The sequence below is a fragment of the Ammospiza nelsoni genome, chromosome 2, assembly GCF_027579445.1.
Source record: "Ammospiza nelsoni isolate bAmmNel1 chromosome 2, bAmmNel1.pri, whole genome shotgun sequence".
NCBI classification, from domain to species: Eukaryota; Metazoa; Chordata; class Aves; order Passeriformes; family Passerellidae; genus Ammospiza; species Ammospiza nelsoni.
The window spans coordinates 29993757-30019278 of NC_080634.1; the positions used below are offsets into that span (position 1 = coordinate 29993757).

The following is a 25522-nucleotide window of genomic DNA, read 5'->3' on the forward strand; positions in this document are numbered from 1 at the left end:
AGAGTCCAAAAGGATCTATTTAACTCTGTTCTGGCTCTGACCTTAGCACAATTTTCTAAAGAAGCAATTTTGTAAACTTTACAGAAAGTTCTCTGATTCTCAACCCAACATTTCTTTGATTCAGGACTACATCTCCTCTTCTACACCTTTTTTAAAGCAATTCTAGACTTGATGCTGAACTGAAAATCCTGGAGCTGCCTGTTAAACAGAACAGCAGGTGAAACAGGAGCAGCTGAAGCACGTCATTTTTCACTGAAGCACCTTAGACCTGACCAGCAGGATGGCACAAATGGCAGAAGTGAAATTCACTTCATACCAACTACATAGATACAAAAAAATAATTCACACTGAATTTGAAGAAACTATAAGAAGTAAGTTCTCTCTTCATCATCCTGAGCATTTATTTTTAGGTCTCTGCTTTTATTGTGGTTATCCAAGAACATGTTCAATCACTATATCAAAGCTGAATAACCCCCAGTAGGATAAATTGTCCCTCTGTAACAACAGCACATACACAGCTAAGCATGTTCTTGAGGGGATTACAAATCCTTCTGCTAGATTCTGATCACCTTACCTACACTTCAGCTTCTTGCAGTGGTCAGTGGAAAAATCCAAAAACCCACACAGGCAACCTTATAATCTGCTTTTGCACAATTTCTTTGTGAATTGTGATTGCTTCTGTCCTCCCTCTTTGCCTAGCCAGACAAGCTTAATGCTGGTCCCACAGGAAATACCTGGCTTCATGCACATTTTTTAATGCAATCACCTTCAACATTCTCCTTGGGTCTTCCAGGAGAAAAAGTTTTTGTTTCAAACCAAAATGATTAATAATTAATAAATGATTTTGTTATAAATAACAAAATCTCTGTCCCATGATACAAAAGTCCTTGCAACTACAAGCTGCAAGTCCAGCAGCTTCTATTGAAATCCCACCAATCTCCTTATTTCTTGATAGACAGGAGCAGCCAGTTCTTTGGCTTTCTCTGCTCCATCCTCTAAAACCTTTATCAGATGAGACTTGTCTTCCTGGAGTTTCTTGATTTCACTCCTGATAGGTGCAAATTTTTGGATAACGGCCTCTGCCACCACCATTTTGTAGTGAGCAGTGTCGAGACCTGTGGCTTGGTGCAGCACGTCTTTGATGCTCAGCCCCGTCACCGCGGCGTGGATGGACACCAGGTTGGAGACACCGGGGCGGGCGGCGGGCTCGTAGGTCACCTCCGAGGTGAAGTCAGTCACAGCTTTGCGGAACTTCAGCACTATTTCATCTGGGCTGTCTGCTATGGTAATGGTGGCTAACTTCTGCGGGTCTGACTTGGACATCTTCGCCGACGGATCTCTGAGGGATTTTATTCTCTTTGTTGTACCTTTAAAAACAAAAAGTTATGAGCACAGACAATGGTTTCTTATGACAATTGCTAAGAACAGTGTGCAGCTATATGATGAAGCTGTTTATTCTTGCTCGAAAATGAACTGTGAGCACAATCATGTATGTTCTGTTTAGTCCTTGCATCCTTCCCGTCCTTCTAAGAAGCCACCTTTCTCCTCTCATAAGCTGAATGAAGCCCATTCCATTTCTTCCATCCTCAAGAAGCAGGAAATTCTGCTGGAGCTACTTCTAATATTTTATGTGGCTTACATGCTGATTTCCCCCCAAATTTTTCCCTCATCTATCACTGCACTTTACTGAATAGTTTTGAGCAGCAGAGAAACAGGTTAACTCCACTGGTAAAAAAAAAAAAAATAGAATCCCATAACAGTTAATCTCCTTATTTCAGGAAACTCTTCCACTCAAAATCTCTTGCAAATTCTCCTAAATCTCAGTAAAACAGTTATTAAAATTCTCTAACTCAACACTGACCAGCTCTGTTAGATGTAAAGCACTGTTTAGATAAGAAGGGTGTGGGTGTTGTACAAACTGCTAAGATACATGCATGTACATGAAACAGGTAAGTAGCATTAGGAGAATATTGCAAAGTACTTTAACAGCATCAATCCACACTGCTTCAGTTTTTCACCAAGAAATATAATTCATGGAGTACCTAAAGTATCACTTATCTACAGAGTACTAATACCAGTTGTTTTTACACACCTAATACAGCCAACAAAATTACCTGCATACTGGTCATAGATGGCCTATGTACTCAGTGAAAGGATAAGGGTTCTTCCAGCATACAATTCAGACTGCCCCAGAAAGTGCTTTGTTCTGAAATCACTTTTTGGAAGAGTCTCTTCTGCAAATTTGAAAGAGTCCAGGTAATTCAATTGTCTACAGCTAGTGAGTTTGAATAGGTCCCCTACCTTCTCCATCCATCTAGGATGTTTTGTTGGTTTGCATATACTTATGAAGTAGTACTTCAGAAGTACTACTTAAGAAGGAATACCTTTTGGGAGCAAAATTAAATGTTTTTTTCCTTTTTTTTTTCCAAATTGAGCTTTTTATTTAATGGTAAACAGTCTCACCTGCATCAGAGGCTACACTCAGCTCCTCTCTATAGTGTTTAGTACTCCATTAGAAACTGTAGCATTTGCAATCCCTGATATTCTCAAAACACCACTCCAGGTCTAACATAATTTTTGTCACTGAGGCTTGAAAACTGAGAAAGCTTTATTACTGCCTGTCTTTTCTAAGGTGAGAGCTCCTTGCCCTTTTGGGGGCGAAGGTCTCTGCTGTGCATTCCTCTACATTACTTACAACAAAGATGCAGCGCTTCATCCTTGCCCAGTTCTTCACGTTTCTTAGCAAACATGCCATTTGCGCCATCTGACTCCTCCTCACCCCCTGGCCTATGACCTTACAGCTCAAAAATGGCTGAGAAGATTTTCCTTGTAAGTCTTCCTGAGACTAAGATCAAAACCGTAAAGTCTTAAGCTCTGTGACAGACACATATTGAAATACTCAAGCATATATTAAACACCCTTAAAAAAAATTGGAGCACTGTACATATAACCCAACAGGCTGTTCAGCAACCTTAAAGTAAACATCTCTGACTTGGACACTGAAGAATTCTGCTTGCTAGAGGTCTGTTGCCTTGTTGCTTACATGTCTCCTGAATGAGCAACATGGAATAGAGACCCTACTCTTTTTAAAAAGTCCAGTGCGTGAAGAGCAAGGCTGACTGGCAGCAGAGTGCATCTGGCCCACTGGACTAGAATACCAGACGTCACGTACATTCCTCAACCATGGATTTCTAAAGCCTTATATCTATCTTGGGAGTTCATTTTCACAGCCTCTAGGCTCTTTTTGCCAGGTTTTAATTTTCCACTCCCTTAATATCAGTTTGCCCCTTTTTCTTGGTCCCTGAAACTACTTCCACAATGTTTAAATCCATCTTCAACTTCGAAGTGCAGTTAAGGGGAAAAAATAACCAACTCACTTAAAATGGCTTTGGGCACAGGAAAGAATTCTCCATATTTCTTGTTGAAATGTTGTGCTATATCTTGGGCTAGTTCCAGGTGCAGGACTTGATCTTCTCCAACAGGAACACGTGTTGACCTTTTAATAAAAGACAGATACAGGAAACTCAGCAAAGCTTTCTGGTTCTGCTGAAATGTTACTCAAGACTGTAACAGCTTCTGCCATGACTGAGGGCCAGACTGAGCCAAACACTCAGTCCCAGCTAGATAAAGGTGCTGTGGGAGCAAGATCCCAAACTGAACATATTCAAGGATGACTCTGCTTTTTGTGCTGAACTGAAGCACATAACCAAGGGCAAAAATAGCCGTTTGTGAAGACATATATGGCAAAGATACCTGTAAGAGCAACTCATTAAACTCAGCTCAAAGAAAGGTTTCTTTAGTATCTCCTGTTGCCTCTTTAGAGATCAAAGAGCACATGCTATAGTGTAAAAAAAAAGTAAGAAAGATCTGCAAGGCATAAAGTGCAGGCAGCTTGTCATGTCAAGTCTCAGGAAAACATAACTGCTGTTGAGGAGTTAGTACTGAGAATGTATCAAGGGAAGGAAAGAAGAGAGTGTTTCTTCTTCATCACAATTGTATAAATCATGTGGTCCAGCGCCTCTATTGTCACAAGAGTTATTAGAGGATTCAAAGGATAATTTGATCTTCTGTATTGAACTCAATGGCTTGAATACACTTCTGGAGGGAAACACAATCTGCATCAGAGGACATGAGGAGGTGAAGAGTCCATTACTTCCCCTGGTGATTCTTTCCCACAGTTAATCATACTTGCTAAAAATGTATGATTCTTTTAGATGAGGCAGACTTGAAATCTTGCCAGCTTTTGATTACTTTCCCATCCCCCAGCAGATTTTTTTTCCTAAGGCTTACGGGGTATTCAGCTATGAATACTGGACATGTTCCAAAATAAGGAAGTTCACCATGCATCTTTTAAGTTCCCAGAAAATTTCAGATCAACATGGTACGCTTTCCTTCCGATTCTGAATTACTGGGCTGACATCCAGGAATCAATTTGTCCACCTTTATTCTCAACCAGCCAGCAAGGCAACCTAAAAACAGTTACAGTAGGAATCAATAGGACAGCACAGTGCCCTATAACTGAGAGAAAATCAGTTACCATAATCAATATACTTTAAGCAGGTCAAAAGAAATGTTTCCATATGCCAAAATGGTTCCATATTCACAAAGTTTGCCACTAAACAGAAAACATATTATCTCCATAAAAGTCTCTGCACGATACCTTGCCTTTTTCCTTGCTGGCTTTTAAAACAACTTTTTCTATTCTGGTGCTATTTTTACTTCTTTCTGTCGTGCATTTACCTTCTGTCCATTTTCCTGTCTCTTTGATCCTTGGTTCATCTGAGCTAGTACTGTTTCTCCCCCTCCTCCAGCTCTAAATTCTACTTCATGACTGCTGTTCCCTTCCTGTGTTTCCATTTCTCACCAATTCTTGTTCCTCATATTATTTTGTTTACATTAAAACATTTCTTATTAAAGACATTAAGTCAAGTTTCTTCAAAGAGATACTGTTTCTCTTTCAATTCCTTGTTTTGTGCTCTGGGTGGACAGCCTGCTGTTAATACAGATAGTAGCCAACAAACCACTGGCTTTGCTAAGGAAAGATGAAACACCTGATCTTATTAGAGATGGAAGAGACAGACATGGTTGAGCTCAATCAAAACAACGTGATTTCTGATAAAGTTGTCTAAATTTCACCCTTAAATACTTGATGCTCAAATCACTCAAATATTTGACAATCAAATGGGACTCACTTCAAATAAAATCATTACGATATTCAAAATAATTCTGCCTTTTGCTTGCTTCCTGTTATTTTTAGTTAAAATTTAGGTAAATTAGAAATACCATCTCTTGGTCTTTTAACAGTCCCGTTTTCCCTACTATGATCAATTAACATGAAATTTCTCTAGATACATTTTTCTGAATTCACAGCTGGTTAATCTTGGTTAGTCTGACCTGACATCCTTGTCCTCAGTTCTGTGTTAATTCTCCGTCCCAATCAATACTCACAAGTTCCTTCAGAACAATGCTACAAAGTACATATGCTCTGAACATAAAAAAAAAAAATCATATAGGGTGCACTGTCTTCAACATTTACTTACTGAGACAGTTTAAATCATATTATGAAATACAACTAGTGATTACAATGCACTACAAGTTCTATTAGCCAGGCTACAGGCTTAGGCATGGTGAGTCCCCAGTCCCTCACTAGGGGCTGTTTCCACTGCAGCACTAGCCAGGTACTACAAGCTGCAGTCAGTAAGTTTCACTTTTTCACCAGTATGAACTGGCCTACACAGAATCCCCCACTAATATTGGTATGCTACATACAGACAGTTTAAGTACAGTACACTGCATAAAATAAAGCATAAGTACTTTAAAAAAAAAGTGTATCAGCGTGAATGTGCAATATGTATAATTAAAAATCAGTCTGTTACAATTGCCTAATAATTATTCTCACATGACCAGATTTTGCTCTTTACAGCCCTGTCAGTAGCTTTTTAACCAGGCTAGATTTCAACCAGCCACTCAAGAGTCTGTCTGTCATCCATTTCCAATCTTCTGATCTAATCACACCCAGCTCCCCTGCTCAATAAGTTAGCGTGTTGACCTGACAGGCATTCATTCCAATGTAGCTGAACAGACATTGCCCATGGGCTCACATGCTGCCTCTTACTTGTACAGTAAAATATCTGCTGCTTGAAGCACAGGGTAAGTCAACAAACCAACAGTTCCTTCGCTATTCTGGCTGGCACGCTTCATCTGTTTGGAAAAGAAAAAGAGAAGAATCACACTTTTGACTAATGGTATCAAGGTCTGTGATTTTAATTAATTAGAATTCTGAGTAATTGAGAAATTTATTATGTAGCTCTACAGAAGACAGTGTCAAGTAAAATCCACTACTTATGAATATATTCTGGTTGATGTCTTACATTTATGAATTTCTCTACACTGTTCTGATATTCTAGTGAGAAGGGAACATAGGGTTTCTTTTGTTTTCTGTTTGTAACCATATTAATGGAAATGATTTCAAATGCAAAACCATAAGGCTAAGTTATTAAACTTGGATATTACACATAAATCCTACTTTTTAAATAGTGTCTTCAGCAATAAAATTTTGAAACACTTCATATTGGAGATACAAAAAGATATTAAAAGGTATTAACCTGTGTTAGAGATCAAGACACAGTGATCACACACAGTCACCAGGACAGCCAGTGACAGCTGGGAGAAGCCAGACCTACAGAGGCAGAGTCCAGTGCTGTCTCCATCAGTTCTCACTGCTCCCCACAATCTACCTAATGCATTCAAGTCCTCTACTGCTCCCTGATATGGATCACCTAGATCAAGACAGGGTGCAAACACTAACACTGTTCTAGCAATGACATATCTGTGTTTTACTTTTAGGAATATTTAAATATACTAACCCCCTTGAAATCTGAATTATTTCATTAGGACTGATCAAATATATTTCAACTTGTCTCACACTCTCCAACAGATCCTGAATTCTGTCTCCATCTTAAGTGCCTAGGGTTCAGGGAACCTAATTTGCAAAGCCTAGCACCTGTAACACCTATCTGTAGGTCTGGAAAGTCAATCCAGTCAAAGTAGGATTTAGGAGCTTAACTTTAGAACCTCAGGTTTGAAAAGGTTTGCTTTAATCTATGCCATGCATTAACACTGGTTGCTGTATTTAAGTTTTACTGGTTTTATTTAATTAAGAAGGAAAGCAGGAAAAAAGAAAACATCTGGAGGTATTTAAGGCTGCTCTGAACTCTGCAAGCCCAAACTGCTCTTAAGCTGTTGGGTTTTTTTTTTTCCCTTTTTCAGATACTTCTCTCTCCTGTCTTTTTCTGCTTACTAAATGTCAAAATAAAATACAAGGAAATTAAATGTAAGAACTCTATTGATGCAGTCAGGCTAATGCAACACCAAGATTAAGAAGATGAATATTTGACACTCATAGAGGCAAACATTTAAGATAAAATATCACTCAGCACATTTTTAATATTTATAATTTCTATACTCCTCTTCAAACATATGCCTCTTTTGAACACTCTTCCATAAAATCTACAGAGCAGCCACTCTTTATAGTGGAAAATAAAAAGCTGTTTATGGAACTCCTTAATCGGCAAGGCCCAAGGTTTCCACTGCAATATCTTCCATTACTCCTGCATTATTAAACAAGCACTGAAATAACACTGAATGTTCTAGCAGTTTAATAACAGCAAACAAACCTCCTTTTTAGCACAGTTTTTCTGCAAATCTCTGCCAAAACCACAATTCTGTAGCTTCCAGCAGAAAAATGTTCACTAAGAAGAACAGAACTGGAGAGGTATGTTTTACCCCTTCCACCACAAGACTACAGAATTACTTAAAGCAAGAACAACCAAGGTAAAGTTGGTACTTCATACATGACAAGTATTTCCAGGATAACATTTCTACTCAATTCCCATAAATTTCTTTTAAATTTACCAAACTGTCCATACCTTCCACTGGGGCAAACGTAGCAGACGTGGCACATTAGTTAAGCACCCAAGAATCCAGGCAAGTTCTGCATGCTCAGGAACCTGAAAGTAAGAAGTTAGAATCTATTTAAATCTTCCTCCTTTATATGCATATTTTCTCAAAGTCAGTAAGAATAAATTACATCAAAGATGAGAAAACCATTTATTTCTGTATATTACTTTTTCAGTAAGGTCAAGCGACAAGCTAATGGAAAGTTTTGGACACTGCCAGGATTGAATACCCTATATCAAAATAGTATAGCAAGGTTCTTGATCCTATCCACCCATATTCTAAACAAGGAAGAAAATGCTTTAGCAATAGCAGAGTTGAGCAGACATGTAAACTCCTTTGCTTGAGTACTTGATTCACTCTTTGCAATATTGGCAGGTTTGAATCTTTAAGAGGATGCTAACTGTCTCAAAGATGTTCAAAGCTGCATGTTTGCAATATAATATAACATAACAACTCATACAGAAGGCAGTAAAAAGTGTTTCTTGATAAGTAAGAACTAGGATTATTAATTGCAATTCTTTTGTTGTCACATTTTAAATACAGTAATTTCCTAGCTAGTAGTCATTGGACTACTTTGTTGACCAATGTGCAAAAGTATCCAACCTCCAGACTACAGCTCAGTGGTTAGAAATATTTCAGGTTGATTCTTTCCCTTCTTTCTGCCTTTCCCACTGATTCAGGGTTTTTATTAATTCCCTCATGCTTATTTGACCTATAATCTTCTGTGCACAAGACAAAGTGCAACAAAATACTGGAGTAAAATGAACTTCATGGAAAATACTGAGCACAAGACTCCTACTTCATCTAGAAGGAATCACCATCTGGTTGAAAGTGGTTTCTCATTTCTTTCTTCTAGTCACGGACAGAGAGAGATGGTGCTCTGTTGCACTTGTGTTGACAAGAACCCTCTTTAAAAGCTATGCAGTCATTGATTCAGCCCTGTCAGATGTTGCTTTCGCAGCCAAGACTGCACGTGCGTTTCACTGGATCAGTGGATTTGACATTACATCAGTTACCAAAACACCAAGTGATCTAAACAGTATTTGTTGGGTTGAATACACGGTTCTTGGTCCTACCAAGTCATACTCACTTCCCACCTTGAAGCACACAGTCCTCTCCTAAATATTACTAAAGTGCTGAATATGCTGAAGAAAAAGCCTGATAAAATGGGGACAAAATATGTAGAAGTATACCAAAGGGTAGAGATTTCAGCTGGAATAAAATTCAGTACTGGAGGCTAATGAGTCAGCATTCATCATCCAAATTGAAGTAACTGACTGTGTATTGGTGTGTGAATCAGGAGGTTCTAGGCTTAAACCACAAATCATTTGTCAGACTAAATCACAGTTTAAGCTACTGTGTTTTACTTGGCAAGAGGGGCAGGTAATTGCTGCCTTTGGTTGGTCATGGGGCATCTGCTCAAATATTACTCATTTAGCTATTTTAGTATTTCATCACACTGATTGCACAAATCTGATACAATGAAACTGGAAGACGTATATGATGATGCATATGACACCAGAAGAATAATGGCTCAGTCTGTTCTTCCTTTCACTGAGTAATATCCATGGATCACAATCAGGAGAAGCCATTCTCCCAGACAAACTCCATCCACTTCTTGCTGCAGGTCCATTTAAAACTGCAGGCAAATGTCTTCATTAAACAACCAAAACACAAGAATGTGAGAAATAACACTGTACTGGATCACAACAAAGGCAATGCAGCCTTGTGCCCTATTTCCAGGAGTAGTATTTGGGGCAAACACAGGAGGCTACTGCTTCCTACAGTATCTTCCCCTCATACTTCTCCAGCATCCATAATTGTTGCATTAGGGAATATCAGAAGGAATATTAGAATTATCCCTGGCTCAGTCCTGGTAATGTACCCAGATTCCCCAGGAAACTTCTCCATCATCCATAATTGTTGCACTAGGGAATATCAGAAGGAATATTAGAATTATCCCTGGCCCAGTCCTGGTAATGTGCCCAGATTCCCCAGGAATATGTCTAATTGTTTTCTGAACCAGCTGATAGTGCCCACTTCATAACCCCATGGAGCAGCAAGCTCCAGAGGCTTAAACCTGATGTGTAAAGAAATAATTTAGCCACTAATGTATCTATGTTTATTTACTGGTTTTGAATACCACCTGTTTCTTATATTGCACAATTTGGTGAACAATTCCACATCCACCTTATTCAGTGTATTTCTGATTTTGAAAACTGTGATTGCATATACGCCTCAGCCTTCTCCTCTTCAAACTGAAGCAACCCTGACTTCTGATTTTTTCCTTCTTAAGGCAGCTACTCTATCCCCTGCGGCATGAATTCCTCTCCTTTGTATCATATCTAAATCATTAGTTCATTATGGAGACTCTAAGCCTTCACCCAGTATTCAAAAAATGGGCATATTAAGGTTTGCATGGTGACAAAACATCATCTCTGTCTTACTCACAACACCCTTTCTGGTGATGTGGTGATGATGACTTATCATTGGCTCTTTTGAAAATTCCTTGAGCTGAGCCAATGATTTCAGAGAACTGCCAATGATGACTCCAGGACCTTCTTTCCTGGATTTTGTGAAGAAGGTTTAGAATACTTTTACCCAGATGTTTTAAAGTATTTAAAGATCTTCTACCCCTTATTTGCCTGTCCACTCTGTTTTATGAGTTCTTTTGGAACTCCTTTCCTTGGCATAGCATTTGGCTACACATAAGGACTTAATACTGTCAGTGAACTTCTGTTCACTACTTTCTTCAGGTCATGAAGGAAAATGTTGACTAGAACTGCTTCCAGCAAGAATTCCTGAGCAACATGACTGCTGACTGTGCCATTCAAAAAAATGAGTGAGCATTACAGCCTATGTGGCTTGCAATAGCGATATGATTTGTCTTTCAACAGAGAAGAGAGATCTCATATTTGCATAAATCTACAAAATGCTTTTCAGTTGATTCCTATTGTGTTAGGTAGTGTTTATTGTGCCATCACAAGGAAAACCTTTGTCAGAGAAACATCACTTTTCACACAATTTTCATTAAAAAGAGTATGACTGTTAGAGAGGCATTCTGCTTGCTTTTTAAATTTATTTTTTAAAGGAGGTTACCCAATAATCCAACAAGGATTTCAAGAAATAAAAGTATAAAGAGCTCCAATTAATTCAGGTTATTCTGTTTACTTTTTAACCAATGAAGAACTCAATTTCATTTGTATTTTAAAATCTGACAACAAACCACTGTCTAGAGCTACAACGTACTTCAGGATCACCCAGTTTTTCAAAAGACAACAGATAATAATAAACTTAACTCTTTTCCAAAGAACACATAATTTTCTCAGCGTGCACTCTCCTCCCACTACATCAGTATAAAAGTAATACAAATGGTAGAAAACCAGAATTACATCTCCAATTAACAAAACTCACAACCAGTGACAGTTGCTGAACTGTATGTCAAACCAAACTCCAAGAATGTCACAATCACTGGTAATTCTGAAAATCAGCTATCAATTAAATCCTTCAGGTCAACTTCAGCTACTTTTATGTCCTGAAAAAAATATAATAGTCTGTTTTCAGTATAAACATTATTTTCTTGGGAAAAATTTCTTGCAGCCTTGCTGAAAATATTTCCAGGAATAACAGTTTTTAAGTGCTCTATTTATTGTTTCCCTTTATAAATTCAACTATTTCCCATTTAAAATTTTCCAAAACTTCTTACCCATATCCCTATAGCAATCTCCCCTTCTCAGGCAGCCCAAATCCTACCCTTTGCTCTTCTCAGTAAATATAGCAAGTTTCTCTCTCTTTTCCTACTCTGTGCTCTTGCTTATTTTAACAATTTTTGTTTTCAAATCTCACACAAGTCTGTAAAAACTATCAACATTTCTCAAAGGGTTGAGATGGCCACCTCTATGCTATTACCAGGGACACATTTCCTCCTTCAATCTCCATTAGATTAAGCATCCCCCACAACCTGGCTTACTAATCAGTAATCAAAGAGTTATTTCCAGAGCAAACTACATACATTCCTTCCCTGTGGCCTGACAAGGCTAAAGCTGCCTACACAGATTCCTTTAATTTTTTTAAAGCACACATATTCAACAGAGGTGACCATTTCCAAATGATAATGAGCAGTTATCTAAAAGGCACAAACACTTCTGTTTCTTCACCTGAGCACCCTGCTCCTCCCTTTTTAAAGACAAATAGCTTCTTCATTATTTACTTGTGCAGCCATTTGAAGTTATTAACCTCAGGTCACATTTCATACTTGGATCTCTGGAGCTTTATATGCTGGAGTACAATCTCAGGGCTTCTTCCTGTAAATCTATTTTTTTGTCCTTGATCCTAGCTATTCCTTACCAAATTCTTGTTGATATTCCCTTGCCACAGCCAATTATATATATATATGGAAAAGCAGTAGCTACTTTTAGTCCAAATAATTCTACATGACTTTTTATCATTAAACTTAGAGCTGAGGAAGATAGCAAGCTGTGAGATTCAAGAACAGTGGGAGAGGCATGAATAGTGGAAGCAGATTTGAAAGCAGGCAAATCAGCAACACTGGGCCTCAGCTTTCTGAGGTTATAATACAAAGTTGTGTGTTGGCAGCTGAAGTGGCTTTCTGCAAAAAGAGATGCAGAGTTTTATTTGCAAGATGGACTTCCTCAAGTTGCAACCTATAGCCCTTCTCTGTAAGGCACTGCCAATTTGCTGCACAACTATCATGAGGAAACAGCTTTCCTCAGCAGAGTAACCTCATTAAGGGCTACATTTTAAAGGGGCAGTAAATTTTAAATATTTAATTTTGATAGAACAGAGTACAAACAAAGTCTCAGGAGGTAATTTGGATAGCTGTGTCCTAAAAGAAATTGAAACAGAGAAGGGAAAAAGTCCTACATTTAAAAAGAAATTAAACCAATTTTTAGGACTTTTGTGTCTTCTAGAAGTACCAGTAAGAGCTTCTGCAAAGTTCAAGAGGCCCTTTTCAAAAGCAAATGATGCTCACATTTTTCTTGAATAAGAGGTAAGGTTTTATTAATGTGTAAGGTTGAAGGCAATATGTTCAAGATACTTAGCAATGTGTCTCTATATTACACAGCTAAAGAAAAAAAAAAAGACCATAACAAGACAAAAAAATAGACTACCCTTGAATAAAATGCACACAGTGCAGGTACTCTTATGACAAAAAATTTGCCAGAGTATCCCAAATTTGTGTTCAAAGAAATAATTGATTGGGTAGAATAAGTTTATGGTTACAAAGGCAATATGGGATTTAAAGAACATGTTAAGCAACATATTGAATTGGGAGGTGGTTATCTAGTTATTGTCAGTAAATGTGTTAGTATCTATCCCTCTCACCTTTACCTTGGAACAATTTAGTCACATATCCTTATTTATATTTGGTTAAAACATACAGAAATAAGATCTGCCTCTCCTTTTTGAAGAACCTGACCAAGAATATTCCTAGTGGAATTAAGCTTTACTGGTTATAAACCCCGACAGACCACAGCAATTTGGCCAAAGCACCCTCTCCTCTCCTTTATTTATTATGAAATTAACTTATTTTCAGAAACATTCTCCTAGTATAACTCACAATACTGTTTGAAAAATTAGTCTGGTGTGTCCAGAAGACTGGTGAAGAGAGGAAAATATAACAGCTACATAATAGTATGAGATGAAGAAGGTAAATTAAGGCAGAAAAGAAAAAAAAAAAAAAAAAGAGAAATCCCAGTGAACCATGACTTTCCTTCCCACTGAGCTCTAGTTATGTCTAGTCCAGTCCATGAGAGAGAAAACAGAGGAATGAAAGAAGCAGAATAATTTTCTAAATTAAACAGTCACATACTTCCTCTTATGACAGGAAGTTTCAATGGACCGTGCTAAATTAATGTACTTTAATGAATTTATAAGCTATGATGCAATAGAAGCTTTTCAGCCCTTCTGAAAATTGGACAAGGGGTAGTGTGAATCCATTCAAACTCTGCCCACAAAACAAAGCAGATGGATACTTCTGGAAAATAACAGCAGTGAAACAGTGCACACATTTATATTGTTGTATTTTGGCTTTTGGAGTCAAGGCTAAGACAAATTTGCAAATTCCCACCTCCCAGAGTTACTGCCTCAATTTGCTTGCACACTGCAAGAATACTGCAGCTGATTATACTCAGAAAATAAATCAGCCTATCCAGAAGGATGAAAACTGCAATTTTCCACCCAGAAACAGAACATTATGTTGTCCAGAAACTCACAGGACTCCTCAGAGAAGTGCTCATGCAGCGTATCAAGCACTGCCTTCTGAATCAACTCTGATGGAATTTTAGTTTCCCTTGGGACATTTAGCATGTGTCTGCTACAACAGATAGGTGGACAGGAAGAACAGCCTGAGACCACATAAAAGCAAAATAAGTTTCCAATATTGTTTTGACTGTGAAGCAGATGAGATACAAAATGGTTATGGGTAAGAACTGAAATGTGTAGTGTACCCACCACGAATCAGAGAAAATGGGTTATATCATGTAAGTTTACCACGTGTGCAGATTGCATACTGTCTTCCTTATTTACCCCCCCATAGTCCTTTTTGGTTTTATTAAAAGATCTAAGTTTTATGAAAGATGACTCTTACAGCTTTTATCAGTTATGGTACAATTTAAGGAATATATTTTCTGTTTCTTCGAATACTGTCACGATATGTTGTATAAGTCATTATTCCATAACTTCTTTTTTATGCCCCCTAGGCAAAGGCAGCCACTTAAAGCATATCTTGACATTATTTTCTCTAAGAGGGTTTCATACATCTTGCAGCTGTACTCCAAACAAAAATGCACTATTTTTAAATATGCATTTATTTTTATTTTTCATTCTTACTAAAATTGTCACTTTTCTATAACTTCCTACTTGAGAAAATATAATTAAACAAGCTGTAATGAAAGAGCTTCTCTCACTGGGAGGCCATTTTACTGTCCAACATACACCACAATTGTTTTTCTAGATATTCTAATTAAATGTGCTTGTTTATAACCCTTCACAGACAATGTGGTTCCAAACACTACCCTAATTATTCATCACCATCCTTCTTGCTTCTAAATATTTTCAAGTTATCATCGCTCGTTCTTTGTAGCCACTACTTCCCTAGGCTGGAATTCAAGTTTTTATATGGTAATGGAAGTGTGGGAGATATTTGTTGAACTGCAATGTATTAAGACCAAACATACAGCCAGCCATTAACTTACTCTTTGTACATGCTTTTAAACAATATAATCTATAAATGGTAAATTCTGAAGCATACAAAACTAATTTTCATCCAATTACTAGCACTTTCCATTTATAGGTAATTTAGCTGTAAATCCAATACAAAAGAACATAAACCATATGCTCTCTAAACAATACAATAAAAAACTTGCCTATGCAAAATTTGTCACTTTTATATAATTCTAATTGAAAGGCAAGGACATCACTGAAATCTGTTCTGGGATTCCAAGTGAACTTCACCTGTATCCTTATCATAACAGCACCTTTTGGACCTAGTATAGGCATGAGAGGTATCTGTTCTCACCACACTTTCTCCCAGCAGTCAGTCTGTGATTCCTATTGTTCAGCTTTTTGCCCCTTGCTTGTATTGAAAAGGATGATAAAGTGTGTGAAAACTTTGGAGGCAGGTATTTCAGATATCACTGGATTAGAGATTTGAAAGAAAAGCCTAAGTAAGTAAAATAAATGAAACCCTTACCAAAAGGCACAGGCCTTTTGAGAAACCAAGTAGCATTATATTTTTTCACATATGGCCAACATATTCCAGAGAAGCAACACAAACAGCAAAATACAGACAGAGAAAGCCAAACAAACAAGCAAAGAACAATAAAACCCAAGCCTTTTTCAACAATTCTAGACTACTCATACCCACTGTAATCTAGAGAAAGTGAGAGGACACAACAGCATTTACATGAATGAATGCATGAGCAATTCCCTTAGTGGGGCTTACCACTACTAGCATACTTCTGTAGTGCAAGAATTTCATTCTGCTTTAATGCTACAGAATCAGGGTACAGAAAAAGTCATTAGTTGTGGTGGGTTTTGGTGATTAAAACTAGAAGTTCCTAAATAATACGTTTTTTTTGCATGAAGTTTGTTTAAAAAAAAGAACAGAAATGTCATTCAGGAGTAATTAAAGAAGTATTTCTGTGATCTACAAATTAGGTAATTTTCTAGATAGAACTCAAAATACAATAAAAATTACAGCATGCTAAGCTACTGAGAATTCTCATTCAGCAGTTTGATCTGCTATTGAAAAAAACTGCTCTGTCCATAATTAAATACCTAATCCAGTTTTCTATTTGTGGCTGGATTTTCACTGCTTTCCTGCTATCTCTGGAAGTACACACACCCTATTTCAGTATACAATCAGTTTTGGTCACTTTGCTTTACACCTCAGCCAAATGTTTGTAAACAAAAGTGGGACTCTTTTAGACCACCCCTGGAGACTGCTACAGTGGCTGAAAAGGAGGTCAGCTCCTTTTTTTTTTTTTGGAAATCTGAGAAATTTCCAATCAAAATCCAGCAATAAACTTTCTTGATTAGCAATAGCTGTAATCCATCTTACACCTTCATTTTTAGGAACAATCATCTCGATATTATGACATTCCGTAACGTACTATTTCATTATCATGCTAAAACAATAATCACATTAGCAAGGTTCCTGTCTCCTTTCCTCACATCAAGAGCTGCATGCAGATACTCCTTTTAATTGCTTCCAGAGAAACATCTGGTGCTGCCTATGTAAATGTAACAGATCACAGTGCATCTCTGGGTATACCTGACCACTTCATACAGCTTGCACAGACTTGGTTTGGGGAAGCAGACTTCAGCCTGAACCAGTCCTGAAACAGTCTATATTCACAAACAACTGAACAGTTCTTCTGATTGCAGTATGACAATGAGCTTTCAAAAATATGCTAGAATCAGTCATTTCTGAAAGTTGTATGGATACTTGTATGGTAAGTATTGGTAATAATATTCAAGACATCAGACATGGCTCAAATGTTTAATCTAATGGTTTAGATTTAGTAAGAACAATGTCCATTAGATCTGGACAGATAAGGACACAGAAAAATTAAGGTAAAAAGGCAAATTAAAGTCTATTTAACTGAGGCCAGCCTAACCACCATAAGGAAAATCTGAATCATATTTGGTGGAAACTTTTGTTTGATAAAGCAGAACATGTTTAAGTTTAGCTATTTTAGGTTTTCACTGTTTTTTGACTGTATTGGTACTGTAGAAGCACTGCACAAAGATCCATCATTTCCTGAGTCTGACACTTTCTCTTTGGGCGTTCAAAGATTCAATCTCTGCATTATTATATTTTGAAAGATAAAACATACTTTCTGTGGCTGAGTGCAATGTAAGATCCTCACAGATAATCTGCTGGCTTCAAGGGAAGCCTGAGTGTTGCTTTTAGCAAGACCTTGAACAGCACAAGTTTAGCTTTTAGACCAGTAGGAATATAAGAAAAGCAACACTGGACCAGATCAAATATCCACCTCTGACAGAAATCAACAAAAAAAAAAAAGAATGTAAGTACAGAAAAGCATGGACACTCTCCCATCTGTGGTTTCACCACTTCCTGTAGAGGTGACTGCTCAGATATGCAACAGTCCCAAAGCAATTTTTCAGATTAATTTGTCGAGTCCCTTTCTGAATTCATATAAATTTCAGCATGCATTGTATCCTGTGTCATGGGGTTTTGTAACCCAGTTGTGGATTTTGTGAGATGCATTGCTATGCTTGTGTTGAATCTTCCACGTTTTAACTTTTTTCGATATTTGTCAGTTCACATCCTTCAGTGGACAAAACAATTTCTACATATCACTTGCAGTTTCATAAACCTTCACTTTATTCCTCTCTAACCATAACCTGCAAAGCATTTCTCCTTCATGCTGAAGAGTCTTCTCTGTGTATCTAGTCACTGATCCTGTGTTGTAACTAATTGAATTGTTCACTTGCTTGAAAACAAGAAAAAAACCTCTCTAGACTGGTTTTTACTGCATCATTGGCTTGGAACTCACCTTGCGATTATTCCAGCTAATGACTTCATCATTTTGAGCTGACAAGTTAGAGTACAGGAAAATTAAAACCCAAGCTGGTAACATATTTAAAATTATAAACAAATTTGAAAAAATGGGGTGAATTTATTTAAACATATTTTCACTAGAATTCTGAGCTCATCTATTTAGACTGTTTTTTTAATACAGAGGAAAAGTGAAGCAGGAAGTGTATCTGTCTTCATCAATTCATGATTCACCAGGGATATAGAGCTATGATTGCCATTTACAGTTTAACAACCCCAGGAAACTCTGCCTGTAAAGAATCATGTTGAAAGGGAGAATACAATACCATTTCAGCTTGCACTGATAAAATTCAGATCCTGTGTGCACATCATCTTTGCAGTTCTGTTGCAAAGATACTTGTGGGTGTCCTCACAAGAGCAGAAGCTATGACACATCTGTGTCTGTGGAAATTACAGAACATTGCCAGTTTAGAGTCAGTAACAGAAAGTTCATTAAGCAAGAAACTAAGTTGAGTTCCAGGAAAATGTAACATGTGATAGCTATATGCCAAGCGGGAAGGTAAGCCCAGTCCCCCTTGGGGTAGTCCAGAGAAGCACATGGTTTACATACATGAATTACCAGATCAGATAGAAAAGCATCCGCATGAAAAGGAGGTTATAGCAAAGAAGGGAAAGTAAGCCCCAGAGAAGATGTAACCTCCTGATGATCATGGTGGAACTGATACAAAACATACCATGTTAATCACCTGTTACTTTGTGATTACTGTGCAGCTGGCAGAATAAGTGGCAATAGCTGATACAAAAGCATAGAAACATGTTTTCCTTACCTTTATGGTTCCACATAAACACAGGCCGTGTTTATGCATTTATGAGTTAACCTTTTGTGATTAAAGTGATGCAGAGACAAATTAGTGGTCTTCTAAGAGGTCTTTGAAGTATATTACTCATAATCTGTACAAACTCCTAGATCTGCTTCAGAAATTTAGTGTACTTATCCCTAAATGGGCTTCTCAGTCATGGTTGCAGCATTCACAATTTCAAAACTGCAGCAAGGGATAAGTTTAAAATCCAACACTGCTAACATTTTCTAGGTCCACCAACACAAACACGATTAAGGAGTTCAGTAATCCTGCACTCATTCATTAAGACCTGTGGAAAGCCACTTAATCAGAAACAAATCCAACACAACAGGAGCACTCACCAGTGACTGCCGGAAGAGGAGACACTTGTTGGGGTCAATCCCGCAGGCAAGGATGGCAGCAGTGGTGTCCAGGATGTTCTGGCGCAGGACAGCTGGCTCCTTGGGCATGGTGAAAGAGTGCATGTCCATAATGCTATAGAGCACTGAGCTGCACTCTTCCTGCAGATTCACCCAGTTCTGAATGGCTCCAAGGTAGTTACCCAGATGAGGGGTCCCAGTCGGCTGGATACCAGAGAAAATCCGATCCATGACCATGTTCTGTGACAAAGCATTGGCAAGATTAACACACACATTTTTTTGACAGATTCTTTTATATTTTAAAGTAATTTTAAAAGCCTCATTTATGCGTGTCTCTTCTCCCCACCTCTCAGTGTATTAATGTATAAATGACCTCAGGATCAATAATTGCAGTAAGTCAGTTAAATGCTCTATCTTACAGCAAAGAGATTAACAACTACCACAATTTTAATCTGTCAGATTGCATATGCAAAAAAAAAATACAGCTGTAAACAAGATTAGTGAAAAGCTGGTCTCAGAAAGCAAGAGGTAGATTCTTCCATTTCTTTTGCACCAAAGCTGTATGTTTCTCTTTAGTTTCTATATCCACACTTCAGTTTCTATATCCACTCTGATACAGAAACTTAGGGTCACAGAGTAGAGAAAGTCAAATACTTGTGTTGTAAACTCATGCAATGTCCCAGTAGATTGCCATCTTAACTCCCATGAATATTGAAGTCTTATTTTTCTAGCTGCAAAGAACATTTTGAGCAGCTCCTGAAAGAAACCTACTTCTTGACCCAAAGGTCAAAGAATAATGAAAGAGATCATCAAAGTTCTGAAACTCCCCATTTTGGTAGCAATAGAATTTCTAAAAGATCTCTACAAAGAAACACGGCTACAGCTCAAGATTGCACTTGGAATACTGTTCATGCATCAGGACCAACACTGGAAAAGAGTTCACAGAGAAACAGCAAAAACAAAAAAAGACTAAGAAGTTGAGGTTGTGAGCAAAGATTAAAAGGCTTGAAACATGTATAGCTTGGCTAAGTGACAGTTACCATCTTAGAAAATTTGTTTTCCTGCATCCCAGCCCTCCATCTGACCATTTTCTCAGAGCCCTGAGCTGTCAGCATATGATCAATTACCTCCCTGACCTTCCCAAAGAATTCCACCATATTCAGAAGTAGCTCAGCAATGTTTTATGTGAAAATGTTTGCAACATGCCAAGTTGCAAGAGCGTGCAAGACCGCTCAATTTATAAATGCGGGTCCCTCCCCATCACAGCAAATACAATACAAATCCTCAGACTCAGTTGTGTGGCAGGATCATCAACTTCATTGTGCCTGTGGCTGCACAGTTTTTTTTCCTGCTAAGTTTTATGAGCAACATCTATCACTTAGCAGGAAGCATTTATTTACTGATGTAGTCTGTTTTCTTTTCTGTGAATCTCTTACAAATGTGTGGGACAAAAAAAAGTCACACAACTATTAAACCACACAAAATGGCAGTAAAAGTCAAGGCCAAGTACCATTACTTTTAACTATTAAAAAAAGGACTTTGAATTGACTTAATTCATTTTGACTCAGACTTGAGAAATATTAATGAGAAAGTATTTCCAAGTGGAATAGGACTTTTTCAATTTTAAGCATGATGTATAGCTCAGAAAAGCCTAGACTATTTCTTTCTAAATTTGCTGGAAAATTCTCTTTTCTTCTAAAGTAAGCTTGTTTTTCAGATCAAAACAATTTTCTTACCCAATGTTTAAGTGTTTGAGCTGACATACCAAGAGCAGCTTTGGGCTAGCTGTCATGCTAATTTCTCCTGCTCACATAAATGCCTACACATTTAAGTCTTGATAGCAACCCTTCACCCAATCCCAAATATCTTCTTGACTTCCAGTATATTCTTGACTCAGTTTTTAAGTATTTTGAAGCTCCAGCACAGGAGCTTCAAGGTAGTCACTTGAAGCAACGAAAAGCACACCACTTCTTCCAACAGCAATTCCAGCTTCCAGTCCTTGTGTTTCAGTCCTTGACCACCCACCCATGTGTCTCTTTTCTTCATTACACAAAAATGGAGTTATGATACTCAATCTCTCACTTGGCATTTGATTCCTTGTTTTCCTAGGAACCTATATCAGAGAACTTCTCACCCCTCACAGAATCCACTCACCTCCCACTAAGCCACTACCTGGCCCAGGACTGCAGCCAGCTTCCTGTTAACACTGAGAAGGGCCAGGTGCTCTCTTGCAGAAGGAGGCATTCAACATTCCAATGTGTATAAATGAGATGAAGTCTTATAGAAACTTGGGATTCACTAGACTTCAGAGCTGTACTTCTATTACTACAGGCCTAGAGCAGCTGCTAGGAAACGCAATGGGTACTTCACAGGCATAACATTTGTTTTTTGCTTCCTATGTTTCTTAACTAAGATAATAAGAAGTCAGGGAGGAAATAGTTGACCAGCAACATGGTGTTCTACCCCTGCTGGGGTCCCAGAACAGTTGGTTGTTTGTCAGAGCACATAACCTTCCTTCACGTCTGTATCTCCGCTCACTAAGTTCAAATCCTGATGCTCCTTCCCACAATTACTTCTCCCCACAGAACTGGTTGTTTTCTGGTGCCCATTTATATGCTTGTTTAACAACACTCTTCTTCACAGACCATAATTCTTAGAGCCCTTCTCTCCATTTTCTTATTTCATCCCTCCTGCATTCATTTCTTCCTCCACTTGTGCTTTACACCCCTTGCTTCCCCAAAGAGCTCTTATATACAGCTCTTGATATACAGCTCTTACTGTAAGAAGGCACAGAGAATGCCATGTTAAGATGATTACTATTATTACTAATTAAGCTATTACTGCCTTGACTCCAGTCACTTCATACAAAATATGTTTTCTACCTGCACGGTTATAAAAGCTAAGAAATGTCATCGTGCCAGAAATCCACTACGGACCCACATCAATTACAGTATCTTCGGATGATAAATTAAAACATAGTACAGAAACTTGCACATCTTCCAACTTCAGTCTAGTAAAAGACAGCATCACCTGACATGTCATGTCTCCTGATGGTACTGCTTCTTTTCCCTGGGACTTGAAGCTGGTGCTACTTCAGTGCAGGAGCAGCTCTACCCCCTGGGGTAACTGTGTGTCATACCAGGGCACAGGAATTTCTGTGCACTCAGCACAGATCAGCTCATATGCCGGTACCTTGACCCAAGAAGTGCCAACACCCTGAGCCCTTGGAGAACAGTTCTGTCTAGAAATTTTATTGGTCCCCAAGTCAGGCAGACTCAGTTCCCTTGCAGCTGCAGTCCTTGCTTTGGATGTGTCCCATAACAGGTTCATTATCTGCCTTTTCAACTTCTCAGATCACTGTCCAGTCTGTAGATAATGTTATTATGAGCATATTGGATGTATTGGCAAAATTGTGTCCCTTAATGTGAGTATAATACACTCAATACATAAAAATGCAATAGTGACATTTAAACAGGCAGTCTGAGAATGTCTTTCACCAAGAAAATATAAGACATCAGTGTCTCAGCATAAACTGTATGTTCAAATACTGTACTTACTCCAAAAATTCAAAGGCTAACAATGAGCTAATGAAAGGTAGGTTTGTTACAGTACTACATAAGTTAGCATCTGGTGACACACTACGTGTTGAAAAGAAAATACACAATGTACAATGTCAAATGGACACAGTTTCATATAAAGAAAGAATCAAGTTCTCTATCCATTAAAGAGAATACCTGTGAAGGCAAGCATGATATCTTTAATGGTGCTTTGTATGTTCAAATGGTAAACAAATACAAAAGGTTTGTTCAGTATAAGGTCAATAAATAGCAAGTGAAACATTAGAAGCAAACAGTAGCAGTATTATATTCAGTTTAAGCACAGCAATTACTTAACCTGAAGTAGAGAATTCACAGAAATAAGTAACTCCAATAATGAAAACTGAGCTAGGCTGAACCTGAGTAAAGCATTAGCAAATCCATTACAAAGAACAAACCCATTCTGGCTCCCAGCTGAGGGACCAGTTGACTAGGAGTCTTTCATCTTTAACTCCTTTGATTCCATTTAACAACATAAAGCACGAGAAGTTACAGCAAACAGGGTGGCATGAAATATTCCATTGTGTTAGCAAAAGTCTATATTAAAAAAAGCCCACACAAAACACCCTCAAATGAATCTTGGATTTCTTGCACTAAAAATATACAAAGAACATTGCTCCTTTGGAGAGAGTTTATGTTCCCTGTTTGTTCACTCCGTGAGAAGCAGCGGGCAGCATAGCAGCGTGGCAGGGGACTTCTGCCTGGTACCATGAAATCATGGGGCTGGAATGCACTTCAATGGAGCTCTTAGGTCAGGGGATGGGAGCTGTGTGCTCCAAAGTACTGGAGCTGGAAAAGGATAAAAACAAAAGGAGTGAAGACTTCCCAACGGAGCAGAGTGAAAGCCACAAGACATGCAGCTCCAGCCCACAGGCACTCACTCATTCAGACATCTGTAGTAAGCACAGTGTGAGCCTGCTGTTCGTATGTTTAACTCTGTGTGGTGTGTGCACCTACACCAGCAGTGCTGCACGTTAATTCTCATGCCTGCTACGAGTGCTGCATCTGACAGGTGACTTAGCACCTACTACTTTTGTTTTCTCTCTAAAAGACCTCTGCAGGGCAGTTCTAAACACCACAGTGCATTTCTCAGCTGCATTACCGAATGAAGCTTGGTCCCAAACCTGTTAAGATTCAGGTGTTCTCTCACTTAACCTTCCTTTTGTCATGAGATCAACAACTGCCATTCCTTATACTGAAAAGATATCAACATCCAAATGCTCACAAATAATCAGGAATAAGCATTTCATCCTTATCCCAGAGTAGGATGGCTAAAGTCTCATCCTGCCCTCCTGTAGCATGGCCATAGCCATTTTCAATGCAAAACAAGAAAGATGACAGCTTCCAAAAGTCCAATTCTGCTCTCTTGGACCAAAGCAGAGTTTTTCTCTGTAGGGAAGGTGAGCTACAACTGTCAAGGACTCAATTCAGCAGTCAAAACCACAATAATTCCCTCTCATGAGACAGATGTGCCAGAACTGGAAGATACACCAAAGCTGATTAAGGAAAACATCCATGCAGATCCAAGCATCCCATGTTACAGACAATTCTTGGTATCCTGGCTATATATTTCATGTTTAGCTTTATGAATTCTGACACTGCTGAACACAAGAATTTATTTACCTGTTGGATACACATACTTGCCTGGTACAGTCAAGAAAAAACTGCATCTCAAATATGTAGTAAAATGAGTTGTAAAATAGTTTCCCCTTCACAAAGAGTTACAGAAATAAAATCAAGTGAAAGCATTCACAAAACTTAGGTTTTCAGAATCTCTCTTCTTTACAACTCCACATAAATATTGCCATCACACACTTGAAATGACAGCAGACAAGCTACAATTATAGGGTAACCTTATGCCTATGCTTTAGTCTCTTTTGGGTTTTAAAACCAGAGAAATGTAGCCATTCAAGGAAGTACGAGAAAGCTGCCAGTAAACAAACAATTCTCAGGATTGTTTTCTCTTTTTATTTTGGCACGGGCATGTTATAAAATTACATAAAAGCATACATAAAAATGTGGCTGGTTGGAGTCTAGTTAAGACCTATTGTTTAACACAACAAACCATTAAATGATCACATTAATCCTGCCCTAGAAATACAGAGGCGGTGCCTGTCAGCTTCTCCATCTACCCAGTCATAGGGAGACAGACAAAATCAAATTCAAAGGAGGCTTTTGCCAATTATATCCTTGGAGTGACTGAAGGTAAGGACAAAGCTTTGGACTAACTAGTTTCTTTGGACTTTGTTAATGACTTTATATCAGCAGCCTAACAGATGAGAGATAGGCTTATGCCTCCATCTATAATATAACTAATAAATATTTTAATTTCTATATAATACTGACTCACAAACTCACCCTGGGCTGAAACAAAAGCAGGAGATTTTAGACCCAAACCTCACAATGTTACAGAAAATTATGACAGTACTACAAGAGCAGCTGCAACAGAAATCACCTCCCAAGCCACAGCAATGGTTACATTCACATGCCACAGCATTTAGCTGCTCTGCTTTATTTGAACAGCCATTTACTCGGGGCAGAACAGGTGAAGAGCCAAGTAAGATCCACAGCATCAGAGCTAATTCTAAACACAGGTGGTGGGCACGACAGAGAGAGCAGGAAGTCGACAGGAGAATCACTGCTGACATGTAGGACAGGGAAGATTGATGGCTTCCCTCTCTAGTTTTCCCCACTGTGTAG

General features: G+C 38.3%; 1 protein-coding gene across 1 annotated transcript in view; it reads right to left on the reverse strand.

Moving 5' to 3' along the window:
* Positions 1-231: 231 nt before the first annotated feature.
* WARS2 (tryptophanyl tRNA synthetase 2, mitochondrial) overlaps positions 232-25522 on the reverse strand; it is a 39264-nt gene continuing 13973 nt past the window's right edge. Inside the window, exons 2-6 of the mRNA XM_059466294.1 lie at positions 19209-19466; positions 7929-8009; positions 6116-6201; positions 3378-3496; positions 232-1367 (exon numbers count right to left, since the gene is read on the reverse strand). Of these exons, the coding sequence (XP_059322277.1) occupies positions 919-1367; positions 3378-3496; positions 6116-6201; positions 7929-8009; positions 19209-19466 (993 nt within the window). The 3' untranslated portion in view covers positions 232-918. The remainder of the gene's footprint in view (positions 1368-3377; positions 3497-6115; positions 6202-7928; positions 8010-19208; positions 19467-25522) is intronic.